This window comes from Stenella coeruleoalba, assembly GCF_951394435.1.
Source record: "Stenella coeruleoalba genome assembly, chromosome: 12".
Classification (NCBI taxonomy): Eukaryota; Metazoa; Chordata; class Mammalia; order Artiodactyla; family Delphinidae; genus Stenella; species Stenella coeruleoalba.
Genome location: NC_137158.1, coordinates 21,007,918 through 21,022,708, shown reverse-complemented (window position 1 = coordinate 21,022,708; position 14,791 = coordinate 21,007,918). Strand labels below are relative to the sequence as shown.

At 47.9% G+C, this 14,791-nt stretch overlaps 2 protein-coding genes across 20 annotated transcripts in view; one reads left to right on the top strand and one right to left on the bottom strand.

Annotated features, from left to right (window-relative positions):
• NT5E (5'-nucleotidase ecto) overlaps positions 1–6,873 on the bottom strand; it is a 45,359-nt gene extending 38,486 nt beyond the window's left edge. Inside the window, exon 1 of the mRNA XM_079938786.1 lies at positions 6,383–6,873. Within this exon, the coding sequence (XP_079794912.1) occupies positions 6,383–6,721 (339 nt within the window). The 5' untranslated portion in view covers positions 6,722–6,873. The remainder of the gene's footprint in view (positions 1–6,382) is intronic.
• The window catches only part of LOC307195083 (uncharacterized protein), a 457,748-nt gene continuing 449,579 nt past the window's right edge, over positions 6,623–14,791 (top strand). For all 19 annotated transcript variants that reach the window (XM_079938788.1, XM_079938799.1, XM_079938805.1 and 16 more), the window contains exon 1: positions 6,623–6,752. The gene's annotated coding sequence lies outside the window, so the exon portion shown is untranslated. The remainder of the gene's footprint in view (positions 6,753–14,791) is intronic.

Sequence of the window (14,791 nt, the reverse complement as noted above, 5' to 3'; positions counted from 1 at the left end):
GCTTCAGCTGTCAGGGGGTAAGCTTACTACACCTCTGCACTCCTGAGGTGTAGTGTCAAACAATGCCGACTCTCCCCGTGTCTGCGGCTTGAACCCTCTCAGTCATCTTTTGATTATAACCTCTCCTGAGCCACTCCTGCCAACAGAAGGTGACCGTGGCTAGCACTGTGCAGAGAACTTTCCATGCATTATCATCTCCTTTAAACCCCACAGCAATCTATGGGGGGAAGACCGCCATCACACCCACCTTACTCCTGCGGAAAGGAAGGCTCCACGAGGTCCAAGAACCTGCTCACAGCCCATAGATTTTAAGTGGTAGAAAGGGGACCTGATCCCAGACAGTCACCCCCGAGTTCACCCTCACAGCCCTGTGCCACGCTGCCTGCCTACTGAAACTGGTCCCGGTGGCTTCAGCCTTCCTTTCCCCGTCACCATAGTTCCGAACCAGAGTCCCCCTAAAACCGAGCTCCCTTACTGAGTTTATGATTAATCTCTCTGTTCAAAACTTTATTCCCTTTCTTGTCCCCTCTGACCTCAACCACGTGCTAACTGAACAGTAATCAACCAGAGTCAGAGGAGGAAGATGGCCCGTTGTAGATTTCATCATTAACTACAAACTCAGGTGGTTCTCCTAACAGGCCCTGGAGCCATGGACCACCTGGCCAGAGAATTGTAAACCGGAGACACCCTGACTCCAGAAACTGTGATTAAGAAATGTCATAAAACAATGATTAATCCCAGCTCCTTTGTCCATCCCCTTTAAAAACACCAGTAACTCAAAGTCTAAGCTGGAGTGGATCTGAGGCTCATCTCCCACTCCCTTGCTTGGCGCCCTGCAATAAACCTTGACTTTGACACAGACTCCCGCTGTCAGAGTTTGGCTTTCTGCGCCGTGGGCACACGAGCACTTTGCCGGGTTGCATTTAGGGTCCATCATCTCCCACCTAGACCGCTGGCCAGCCCCTTCTCCCCTCCTCTTCTCTGGTATCTTCGCCCTCCCATCCATTTCTGTTCATCTTCCCAAACTAGGATTTCCTTCTGTTGCTGGGAGGTGTCTTCTCATATCAACCAGTTCTCTAGTTCTCTGCGGTTACCAACTGTGTGTCCAACAATTCAATTCCATTTTGACACTGTCTACCTGGAGTGAGCATCAGATCACAAATCCCAGGCTCAGAGCCACAAGCCTGCCCCTTCAGATGCCAGCTGCAAGTCTTGGGTCACTTGTACTTCTGACCCATCAGCTACAAATCAAGGATTCCCACGGCCCCTCCACAGGCTCGATAATTTGCTAGAACCACTCACAGGATGCAGGAAAGTGCTTTGGTTACTGTTACTGGTATATTTTAAAGGATACAACTCAGGAACAGCCAAATGGAAGACATGCATGGCACAAGACGTGCAAGCAGAGGGGTGCACGTGGCCTCCTGGAGCACACCACCCTCCGGGCACCTCAGGGTGTTCACCGTTTAGGAGTTTTTAGGGAGGTTTCATCACACTGACATGATTGATTAAATCACTGACAACTGGTGATTGGTTCAATCTCCGGGCCCCCTCCCCTCCCCAGAGGTTGAAAGTTCCTACCCTCTGGCCTTTTCCTTTCTGGCCACCAGCCCTCATTCTGAAGCTGCCTAGGGGTTCCCAGCTATCAGTCACCTCATTAGCATACAAAGGACACTCATCACTCATCCCCAAGAGTTTGGGGAGCTATGCTGCCAGGAACTGCAGACAAAGACAAAATGTTTATTTTTCATTAACCACAGTCCCTCTACTCAGAAACCTCCAGTGGCTCCCCATGGCAACAGAGGAGAGCCCACACTTTTCAGGGTGGCCTGTAAACCGTACACAATCTCATCTCCCCTGATTCCTGCCACCTTGCTCTGGTCCGGGCTGATCCATCGTGCAGATTCCTGCCTCTGCACCTGTGCTTCATCCTCCTGCCCCCTCACTAAATCAAAATGGAATCAAGGGACTTCCCTGGTGGTCCAGTGATAAAGAATCTGCTTTCCAATGCAGGGGTCGCGGGTCTGATCCCTGGGCAGGGAACTAAGATCCCACATGCCGCGGGGCAATGAAGCCTGTGCACCACAACTTCTGAGCCTGCACGCCTCAACTAGAGAGCCTATGTGCCACAAACTAGAGTCCATGCGCCCTGGAGCCCGTGCGCCACAACTAGAGAGAGAAATCCCGCATGCCACAACTAGAGGGAAGCCCGTGCACCACAACTACAGAGAAGCCTGCGCACCGTAACAAAGACCCGACGCAGCCAAAAAAAATTTTTTTTAAAAGGAAATAAATAGAAGCTCGCGCAGGGCAATGAAGACCCAACACAGCCAAAAATAAATAAATAAACAAAAGAAAATAAATAAAATAAATTTTAAAAAATGGAATCAAAACATTTCTTAGGACGCCATTGGTTTAGAGATGTAAGGAACCTCAGATTTTATAGATGAGGAACTGATGACCCAGACTGCTGAATGGCATAGCCCCAGATTATAGATTCATTATCTCTCAAAGGCAGAGAGAAAGGTACCCATCTCTGAATTCCGGGGATGAGCGCTGGGGATGACAAGCTCCAAATGAACAAAGTCTTGTGTAAACTTTCAAAAGCACAAACCACACACACACACACACACACACACACACACACAAAATTAATTTGATTATACCAAGTGGAGGATTTCTGTTCAGTGAAAAGACACTACGGACAAAATTACTAAACCTAAATAGAAGATATCTGCAATGTCTAAACTTGATTACAGATCAACACTTAGAATTCCTGAAAATCAGGAAAAATAGAGCAAACCTAATTTTTAAAAATAGAGCAAAGTATGTGAACATGCAATTAGGGAAGAGGAAACCCCCAAAGTTAACAAACATATCAAATTCACTAGTTATTAGAAAAATACAAGATCAAACAATGAGATGTCATTTTACACCTCCTGGAAAGCTGGAGAATGATGCAAAGCAGGGGTAAGGATGCGGGGCTCACATCTGCCTGGGGGTGGGTGTGGTGAGTAGAGGGCTCCAGGAAAGCAGTCTGGCGATCCTTACAGCGCAGTCCCTGTGGCCAGCAATTCTGCCCTTGGGTGTGGATCCCAAAGAAATCCTCACAGGCGGGACCCGCAGGAGGCTGCTCCGGGCAGCGCATTTGTGGAACTGCAGCACGATGTGTGCGATCTCCAAACCCATCATGGGGGAGCAGATGCTAAAACGTGTGGAGGTGTCCATGGAGCCGGATGCACAGTGTACGTACGGGGTAGATACAGAGTGACACCACTCAACGAGGAAACATTAAGAATAGCTCAGGCCAAAAAAAATAATCATCACACCTCTGGTGATCCCTGCAAATACAAACTGCTACATGGTGTTACATGATTAGCATTTAAAAATAATTTTTTTTAATAAATTTTTTTAAAAAAATGTATAAAAAAATTAGTTCAGACAATGGGACTTAGAAGAGATGGTGGAGGGGCCGGAGGAGGGTGGTAGGCTGTGCGGGGCAGTCAGAATCGGATTAAACTGAGAGCTGAAAACCCAAACCCCCATTCCTCACAACTTTTGCTCTTTTTGGCCGGGCACATGGAGCTAACCTTTACTGAGTACTCTGAGCCAGGAGGGTGCTAGGGATTTGTACATTTATTATCTCATGTGTTGCCTGCAAAACTCCTACACCGTTGGGTAGGGGTGATCCCTCCTGTTTTGCAGTTGGAAACAGGACACTCAGAGAAAGCAACGTGCCAAAATCACATGGTGATGCACATCGGATGCACATCTGAGCTGTCTTCCTGTTCCTCTGCCAATAAAGCGACACCAACTAGCGACTTGTGACATTCTCCCTCTAGAGTTTTCTGCCTGGCAGCTGGGTCCAGGGGTCTTCCCCAGGCTTGCCCTAGGCTCCAGAGCTATCAGAACCCACCCCCCCCAGCTCTCTCCCTGGGACATACGGGTCCAGAGGTCTAGGGTACTCCTGAAGTTAAGCTAGATTCTAGTAGCTTCCTCTTTGCCCTCCAGACCCACGCATCCTTAGATGTGGCTCCTCGAACCAGGTCCAGTTTCTAGAGAACTGGAGACGCCCCTGCACAATTGTTTTCCACCCTGATCTAAATCTCCAGCTTCCTGGGAGTCAAGATGTAGCGGCAGGTGGGTGGGCATGGGAGGAACATTAACAGCAGAAAAGCGATAAATTCCCTGAGAGCAGTATAAGTAAAATGACAGTGAAAAACCTCTGTAAACCCAGAACACGGCAGAGCTTTGTTAAAGCAAAGCGAGAACTAGGATTTTACGCAGGTCAAATCATGTTTGTCAAACCCCAGAACTGCACAGAGTTAAGTCTGATAAGATGCTATCAGGAACCTGGCTGTTGACCCTCCTCTCCCTCCTTACCCGCTGCCAACATTATATAAGTTGCCTAGTTTTCCTCAGGCCCCAGTCCAATTATTCTTAGTGAAACTGAAAAGAAAGTAATTCCATCCAAAAGAAAGTATTCTAAAAGGTCCCAGTGGTGATGGGCTGTAACTTGCCGCAGACTGCTTTGGCTTTACCCAGACTCCTTCATAAACACTTGATATGATGACTAACACCATGAGTTTAATTTGACTTAAAGAGAAAAACATTATTATTCAAGAAAACTAGGAATTATCCATCTTTTTTTCACCAAAAAGAGTCTACACAACTGTGGACAAAAGAGTGGCACAAAAAGAAAAGTTTAGAAAGTTGTGGTTTATACATGAAATCAAAACAAACTTATGTAAGGTTTATTCTTCCTCAGAGGAAATGGCAACGTAGGCTAGTAACAGGTTAATTTTATAGATATTTATTCTGCTGTTACCTTAGGGCAAAGCATCAGGCAGGATGAGCTGCGCAGATAAGAACGCGATGAGGCCACTCACGGAATTCTTGGGACCCACGATTCTTTGGTGGAGTCCAGATGCTGGCGAGCTCCCCAGATAAACTCTGGGGCTCAGGGGTCCCTTTGTATTGCTGCTGCTTTGAGCATCCCTGATAACCTTAAAACCAACGATCAGAATGGAGAGGAGAGCTCTCTGCCCTTCTTTCATCTCTCTACAAAGAGCTTTCTTGGAAAACCCCCCCCAAACAAAACAACTCTACCCTCTTATCTTCTCCTGTCCTCCTCTCTCCAAGTTTCCAGCTGGGGTGGGGGGTGGGGGAAATACAGCACTGTGCTTTGCTGACCTCTGTGCTCTTCTGATACAAAGTGTGCCATTAGCCCTCTGTATTCCAGCCTGTACCACACCTCTCCCTGCCTTCCAGATGCACACACATGGACTTCACAGATTTCCTTGGACCCCTGCTCTGTTCTTCTAAAGCTCCTAGGATTTCTTGCCCCCAGTTTCTCCACAGAATCTCTTTATTCTAGGATTTTACACAGGGTTAAACTTGGTGCTGGTTTGAGTTACAAAAGTCATACCTATTTATTATTGTGTAACTAACTCCTCTCTGCTCCTTTTCTAGAATTCAGTCTAACCAATAAGGCACCACCTTTAACAGAGCACTGGGGAACTTGGACTTAAACTCTTGCCCATGTTTTAAGAGCCTCTCATCTCTTAAGCTGGAGTCTCTTCCTAAATCTCTTCTGCTAAACTGGTTTTACTGAAATCCTTTGAAACCCAGTGTTTTCAGCATTTTGGCCTCCTCTCGAAGTTTCTTTCTTTCTGTGTTTAAACCTCTACAGCAGGGTCTGGTAATAATAAGAACTAACATTTAAAGAGGCCATACTATGTGCTAGGCAATCCTCTGAAGTAGATAGAATTATTACCCCCATATTACAGAGGAAGGAACTGAGGCAGAGAGAAAGTCAATTGCACACAGAAGGTGCCCAGCCTTTTTCCCAAGTCTGCCAGCTTAAATATGCTTAAGCTGCGGGGTCAAAGGGCTCTGGAGTCCATTCTTAACCTGTCTCCCTATTCTGGACCTGCATAATGCACTCAACCTCTTTGACCCTCAGTTAGTTTCACTTCCAATTATTGGTAAATCGAGATAAAGCATTCTTCGAAAGACCGACCAGTAAATGAGAGGTTCGTGACGAGTCTACCTCGGTCCCAGGCTCTGGATAATTGGGGTCCTACGCACCCCAGCGGAACGCCCTCACTGGCAGGGCTGGAACCCGTTCCTCGAAACGCCCCATCTCACGGTGAGGGTGCAGCAACATCAGTCCGTTTAAGACGAATCGGCCAAGGGACGTCTATGTCTGCGTCCACCTGGCACACTGACGGGGAGTCTCGCTTTCTCCCCACATCGCTCTGCGCCCCGGTCCCAGGCTCGCCACCCGTGCCTCGCCGTCGGCGGCTCCTCCACCCCGGCTTCTCTCGGTCCGGGGACTCTACCCAGGGGGCTCCCGAGCTTCCCGGGCTCGCCTTCTTACCATGGCATCGTAGCGCAGGGCGTTCATGAAGTGCGCCACCTCGGCGCCCTTGTACACGGTGAACCAGATGGTACCCTGGTACTGGTCGCCGGCGTCGAGCAGCAGCACGTGGGGCTCGGCGCGGCGGATCTGGCGCACCTTGGTGGCGAGCCGTGCCACGCCGCCCACGCAGCGGCTGGCGTTGACGCACTTGCTAGAGTCCTCGCTCGTCTGCTCCAGCCGGCTGTGCACGTCGTTGGTGTGCAGTATGGTGAGCTCCCAGCCGCCTGCCGCGGGCCACAGCAGCGCGCCCAGCGCGAGCAGCCTCAGCGCTGAGGCGCGTGCGCCTCGGGGACCCATGGCTGCAGCTGCCGGCGAGGGCGCGAGGGCGGTGAGTGCTGGCGAGCCGCGCGGGTGGAGGCGTGCGGTGGCGAGCGCGGAGGGCGCCGGAGTCAAGTGCCCTGGCCCGCGAGCGGGCGGGCCGGCGGGCGGGCGAGGCGAGGCGGGGCCGGGCCTGGGCGGGCTCTTCTGAGGCCCGGAGGCCGGCCCCACGGCCAGGCGCACGCCCGCGCGGTCACCCGATACGACCCCGGCCCGCCGGGCTGCCGGGGCGCGGCTGGCGGCTGGCACCCGCTCCGGGCGGGAACAGTGGGGAGGTTGTTCACGCTGGGGACCGGGCACCGGCCGCGGGCCCGGCCCGTCCGGGGAGCCTGGTCGCCGGCGGTGGGCTGTTCTTAACGGGGTGCGAGGGAGGAGTTGGAGGGTCCACCCCGCTTCCAGGTCCTCGCTGATTCTCGCCTCTTTAAAATTTTTCTAAAGAGGGATGCCTTGTTTGTGTGAGTGGGTTTGTGGTTGCGCGAGCTCATCACTTGAAAGAACGAAAGAGGAAAGAGGAGGTGGAAAGGAAGAAGGGCGAGACGAGGGAGACGGGAGCGCTGTGCTTTTGGGGCTGTGGGAGCCAAAGACGGGTCGTGAGCTGTGACTGCTCCCTTGCCAGTTTAAGGACACACCAGGTCTGCGTTGCTTAGACGTAGAATCTCAGAAGCTAGAAATCATTCTAATCCAGTCGCGCGTTTATGGATGATTATAACCTTAGCGACACAACAGCAGCGGTGCGCGGTAGCTCTTGGAAGCTAAAACGGACCATCCCGAGTAAAACCAGTAGCGCTGAGGGTGTGATGCTGCCTTCTGTTGCTTTTCTCTGCTTTTTTTTTTTTTTTTTCTGTCCTATTTTAGAGGTTTTAATGTTTTAAGGATGGTGTGGGGTGTGTGTGTGTGTTTAAGGCAAAACTTCTGGCAAGGAAGGCAATGCTAATAGGAATGCATACAGTAAACAAATCATCATTATAATCGAGTTAATATTGCTGCAGAGTTTCCCTCTGTTTAAGAGATTGATTCCTGGGTACAGTTAATAATCGAATTTGGGAAGGGAAGGAGCCCCTACTAGGTGTCCCATTATTTATGCTTTAAAGAACAGCCTCTGTTGTCCTCACACTTCTCCAAAATGCATCAAGCCAGTCCTGCTGTACTTTTTAAAGCTTTGGGGAACAAAATATACATAACATAATTTACCATTTTAACCATTTTAAATGTGCAGCTGAGTGGCATTAAGTACGTTCACATCGTTGTGCAGCGATCACCACCATCCATCTCCAGAATTTTTTCATCTTCCCAAACTGAAACTCCATAGACATTAAAAAATAACTTCCCATTCCCCTCTTCCCTCAGCCCTTGGCAACCACCATTCCACCTTCTGTCTCTGTGAATTTGAGTACTCTAGGTATCTCATATAAGTGGAATCAAACAATTTGTCCTTGTGTGACTCATTTCACTTAGTATAGTGGTTCAAACATGGCTGTTCAAGGTTGTGGCATGTGTCAGAACTTTCTTATTAAAGGTTGAATAATATTCCATTATATGTATATACCACATTTTGTTTATCTATTCATCCATTGGTGGACACGGGTTGTTTCCACTTTTTGGCTGTTGTGAATAATGCTGTTATGAACGTGAGGTACGATATCTGTTCAAGTCTCTGCTTTCAATTCTTTTGGGTATACACCCAGACGTAGAATTGCTGGATCGTATGTCCGGTAGTTCTATGTTTCATTTTTTGAGGAACTGCATACTTTCTTCTGTAATGGTTGCCCCATTTTACATTTCCTTAAGCAATGCACAAGGGCTCCAATTTCTCTACATCCTTGCCAATACTTACTTTCTGCTTTTGCTAATAGCTGTCCTAAACGGTGTGAAGTAGTATCTCATTGTGGTTTGATTTTCATTTCCTTAATAATGGATGACGTTGAACATCTTTTCATGTGCTTATTGGCCATTTGTATATCTTACTTGGAGAAATGTCTGTTCAAGTCCTTTGCCTATGTTTTAATAGGATTACTTGCGTTTTTTTGTTGTTGTTGTTGAGTTGTAGCAGTCTTTATATATTCAGGGTGTTAACTCCTTATCAGATATGTCAGGGGTCCCCAACGCTCCTACCAGTACCAGTCCGTGGCCTGTTAGGAACTGGGCCGCACAGTGGGAGGTGAGCGGCAGGCCAGCCAGTGAAGCTTCATCTGTATTTACAGCCGCTCCCCATTGCTCGCATTACTGCCTGAGCTCCGCCTCCTGTCAGCATTATGGTGAGGTGTATAATTATTTCATTATATATTACAATGTAATAATAATAGAAATAAAGTGCACAGTAAACATAACATGCTTGAATCATTCCGCAACCATCCCCCCTGACCCCCACCCCAGTCTGTGGAAAAGCTGTCTTCCACAAAACCAGTCCCTGGTGCCAAAAAGGTTGGGGACTGCTGAGATATATGATTTATGAATATGTTCTTCCATTCTATGGATTGTCTTTTCACTCTGTTGATACCATTGCTGCACAGAGTTTTATATTTTGATGATGTCAGATTTATCTATTTTTTTCTTTTGTTGCCTGTGTTTTTAGTATCATATCCAAGAAATCATTGCCTGATCTGATGTCATGAAGCTTTCTCCCATGTTTTTTTCTAAGAGTTTTATAGTTTTAAGTCTTCAATCCATTTTGAGTTAATTTTTGTTAATGGTGTAAGATGAGTGCAAAGGTGTTCTTTTACCTGTAGATATCCAGTTTTCCCAACACCAGTAGGATGGATATTTATTTATTTATCATAAGGTATTGGCTCATGGGATATGGCGAAGTCCCACGATCTGCCTTGTGCAGGCTGGAGGCCCAGGAAAGCCACTGATGTAGCCCAAAGGCCCAAGAGCTGGAGAGCCAAGGTGTAGATTCCAGTCTGAGTGTAATGGCCTGAGAAGCAGGAGTGCCAGGACAGGAGAAGTGGATGTTCCAGCTCAGCAGTCAGGCAGAGAGGGAATTCAACCTTCCTCTGTCTTTTTGTTGTATTCAGGCCCTCAATAGACTGGATGGTACCCACCCACACTGGGGAGGGCCATCTGCTCTCCTTAGTCCCCCACCTCAGATGCTGATCTCTTCTGGAAATATCCTGACAGACACACCCAGAAATACTGTTTAACCAGCTATCTGGGCATCCTGTGGCCCAGTCAAGTTGACACATAAAATTAGCCAGTATGGAGAGTGTAAATCATTTGCCCAGGGAAAGCTGTACAGGTTAGGAGCAGCAGAGCCTGAGGCCATACAAGACCCCTTAATCCTGAAATTCATGCTTTGCAATATTTGCCCACCTGGCTGAAAGATAGAGGAACTGGTAGTTATTTTTTAATTAAAATTAATTTTAGACTTACAGAAGACTTACAGAGGTAGTACAGAGAATTCTCACACACCCTTCACTTATCTTCCCCTAAAGCAAACAGCATATATAACCATCAAAACGAAACAAACGGGCTTCCCTGGTGGCGCAGTGGTTGGGAGTCCGCCTGCCGATGCAGGGGACGCGGGTTCGTGTCCCGGTCTGGGAGGATCCCGCGTGCCGCGGAGCGGCTGGGCCTGTGGGCCGTGGCCACTGGGCCTGCGCGTCTGGAGCCTGTGCTCCGCGACGGGAGGGGCCGCGGCAGTGAGAGGCCCGCGTACCGCAAAAAAACCAAAACAAACAAAAAAAACCACTAAACAAACAATACTGAAACAAAACTATGAACTGTGTTGCTGACTTTGTTTGGAGCTCACCAGTTATTCCACCATGACTTTTCTGTTCCAGCAGCCGATCCAGGGCACCCCACTTAGACCTTAATCTTGTCTCCTCTAATCTGTGACAGTTTCTTGGTCTTTTTTTTGTGTGTGTGGTACGCGGGCCTCTCACTGCTGTGGCCTCTCCCGTTGCGGAGCACAGGCTCCAGACGCGCAGGCTCAGCAGCCATGGCTTACAGGCCCAGCCGCTCCGTGGCATGTGGGATCTTCCCGGACCGGGGCACGAACCCGTGTCCCCTGCATCGGCAGGCGGACTCTCAACCACTGCGCCACCAGGGAAGCCCAGTTTCTTGGTCTTTTGTCTTTCATGACCTTGACACTTTTGAAGAGCACTGGTTTTTGTATACTGTCCCTCAGATTGGGTTTGTCTGATGTTTTCTCCTGGTGAGGCTGAGATTATGGATTTGGGGCGAGAATACTGCAGAGGTGAGGTGCCTTTTCATCACGTCATATCTGTGGGTACATGATATCAACACAGCTTACCACTGACCACTGGAGAACTGATGCTTTGTTGTTTCTTGCTTTTTAAACCTGGGCCATTGAAATAGTCTTCAAAATTCCTGTCCTGGGGATGCCACCAAAATTCTGCTCCAACATCATTCCTGTCATTTGTTTGCACACAAGATCTAAAATGGCTTTGATTGCTTATTGGATCAGATTCAAACTTCCCAACCTGGCCTTTTAAACAGTCACTTCATCCATCTAACTTTACTTTCCACTGTCCCTCACAGGTCCATGCTTCCTCTTTCCTTCCCTCCCCACCATTCTCAGCCTGCCCTCAGGCCGAGGCCCAAGTTTCCTTGAGGGCCTAGTTCAAGTCCCTGTGAGATTTCTTTGACTACTCCAGACAGCAGTGAGCTTTCTTTTCTCTAAATTTCTGATCTATTCTTACAATCTCACTTTCTTGTGGTTTTGCCTTTTTCCCTAGGTGTTTAATGTGTGTGGCCTGTCTTTCCTCCAAGTGCTAAATACAAAGTAGCTGCTTCAGTAGTGTGATTCGAGTAGCACCCACCTAAAATCTACTTAGACATCATTCAGGTAGTAGGTGGCAGACAGATTTTGAATAGAATTGAATTCCAGCACTCAGACTACATTGTATGGTCCTTAAGTGTTAAGGAGTAGACATTATCACTCCTCTTTTATAGGTAATAAAATTTAGGTTCTGCATGTTAAATGGATTGCCCAAGTTTCCACAGGTGGACTTTTCTTTTTTGGCCGCACGGAGGGGCATGTGGGATCTTAGTTCCCCAACCAGGAATCGAACCCATGCCCCCCTGCATTAGAAGCACGGAGACTTAACCATGGACCACCAGGGAAGTCCTCCACAGGTGGACTTTTATCTTTTATGTGTATAACTATATTTCACACAAGTTCTCTGTCCACTCACAATGTTTATTTCCTACTGTCCTTCATCCCGGCATCTCTGATACCCAGGGAGCAGTTCTTGGGGATTTCTGAGGTCCCTCAAGAAGCTTGGGATCATCTCCTACAGCTTTTGCCATGGTCTCTTTGTGGCCACAGCAGGATGGTCAGTGTATAGCTGCCCCTTTCATAAACCACAAGGAATAGAATGGGTTGGGTCCGAGTCAGTCCGGGACACACAGAATTATAGGGCCTGAGGACACAGGCCGTCGTGCCCACACACCCCCTCTGGTACCTCAGCGCAGACCCACCTCCCTCTCCAGCATCCTGGAGGCAGACAGATGTTCGATGTGCAGCCTCTCTGTCACAGCCCACTCACATTCCCCCCCACCCGAAGATGTAGCAGCAGTAGCATCTCCCCCCATCAGACCCTGCCCCCTCCACACAGTGGACTTTCTCCCTCCCCTCAGCCTCCATCAGAAGCCACATGGAATGTGGGCCTTTCTTCCTCCAGGTGAGATTGTGATGCTTTTCCCACAGGCAGGAGGACCTGTGACACTCCTGGGACAGAATCCTCTGTGGCTCTGAGTGGACAGGTTTGAATATCACTGTTGCCTCTAGGCCCCTTCTGCTTCTACAGTATGTAGTACCATGTTGCTGGATTCAGAGTCCAGAGAATTCAAGTACATCCTTCCGTTAGATCCTACCAAATCACCAGGAAGAAAAAGAAAGGTGCACAGAAAAATGTAAATCCTTACTCCATTTTATACCAGAGGATCAACTTGAAAGCTACTGTGATTCTTTTTTTTTTTGAACACTTATTTATTTATTTGGCTGTGTCGGGTCTTAGTTGCGGCACACGGGATCTAATTCCCTGACCAGGGATCGAACCCGGGCTGCCTACGTTGGGGACTTGGAGTCTTAGCCACTGGACCACCAGTGAAGTCCAAGAGCTATTGCAGTTCTTAAAGGGAAAACTCTGGGAGCCTTGTTCTCCGTTTAGCAGGGAACAACTTAAGAACTGCTCTTGCTTAGCAGTTTCCATTTACCATGAGCCCTAGATATTTATTTCCTAGCGCTTCAGAAAATCTTCCAAGATGTTTATGTCCATTTGAAGTCCTTAATGTGCTGGGGCAAAAATTAACTTTTCTTCCAAATTCTTGTAACATAACTTGGTGTCTGTTCCCCAAGTGTGTAGGCACTCATGCTTTAGAATTAGGGAGAGTTCCAAGCAGAATTGTTAATATCTTCAATAACAAATAAAATTGTATCCAGTGCTTTGCCTGTAGTGTGTGCTCAGTTCATATTTTACTTGGTTTGAGAGAAGTCCATAGGAATTGGGATTGGAAGCTCTTTGTTCATGTATTCAGCAAATACTTACTGAACACTTACTATATGACAGGTGTCAGAGGAGGCCAAAATGTTATGGGTTGAATTGTGTCCCACCAACTGTGACCTCCAGGACCTCAGAATGTGACCTTACTTGGAAATACAGTCTTTATAGAGGTATCAAGAGGAAATGAGGTCATTAGACTGGGCCCTGATCCAGTATGACTGGTGTACTTATTAGGGAAATTTGGACACAGGGACAGGTGCACATAGAAGGAAGACATAGTGAAGAACTGTTGAAAACAGACAAGAGGCCCTAAGTGGAGCCACTTATGCTGAGCCCCAAGTCACAAAACCAAGACTTAATTACAGTTTCGGCTCTCCCAGAAATGGAATCTTACACCAGTCAATAAGGCATAGCCTGACCAGCACCAGTGAGGTAATCTGCCCGGTAGGCCCCTGCCATCCCCTATAAGGAAAGTAATCTTGCAATAACCAATCTGCTGTTTTGCCTCCTACAACTTCTTTATTCCTGCTCCCTTCTGCCTATAAAATCTCTTGCCTTGTATAACTCTTCAGGGAACTTTTCCATCTACTAGATTGGATGCTGCTTGATTCATGAATCTTTGAATAGAGCCAATAAGATCTTTAAAATTTGCTCAGTTGAATTTGTTTTTTAATCAAGACACACACAGGGAGAACACTACATAAACTTGAAGGCAGATAGCAAGGTGAAGCTTCTACAAGCCAAGGAACGCCAAAGATTGCCTGCAAACCATCAGAAGCTAGAAGAAAGGCATGGAACAAATCCTTCCATCGCAGTCCTCGGAGGGAACCAACTCTGCTGACACCTTGATCTCGTTCTAGTCTCCAGAAAAGTGAGCCAGTAAATTTCTGTCGTTTCAGCCACTCAGTTTGTGGTGCTTTGTTATGGCGGCCCTAGAAAACTATACATGAAAGCAGAACGAAGCAATCACAAAACTGTGTGACGTGATGCACGGGGCATACATGTGACCCCTCAGGGGGAGCAGAAGCCGAGTCATGCAGTCCTTGAGGGCCAATGTAAGGGCTTTAGATTTGCCCTTGGGTCAAAGGAGGGAAGATAGTGGAGAGACAAGCCAGGAGGTCCATGCCGCTGGCAGAAGGCACATAAGGATTTTATTTTTAGTTTTTTAAACCACAGAAGAGGACATATTCTTCCCCACCTGAACTCTTTTCTTCTAGCAGGATGGAGGCTTCCTCAACTGGAAACAGCTAAGAGATGGAGCAAAGCCCCAAGATCCTTAGCAGCAGAGGGAAGATAAGGAAGATGTAAAAGTACCCCTCGAAGGGTCTCACACTGGAGTGCATGCCCTGGTCCGGCTCCTCCCCCATTCGTGTTGCTCCAGGTGCCGCCCAGGCCACGCCGAGCTGCTGTGGGAAGAAAACCATGGATGGGGGCATTTTGATTTCACGTATTTGATGATTTTTAGCCAGAATGTCTGTGAATGAAATTATAACAGTTAGGTGAATTAAACTGTTTTTAAAGCAATGATCCTTTTTCTCCCCCAGCAGAGTTTAAAACTCAAGAAGGGAATTTATATTTGGGC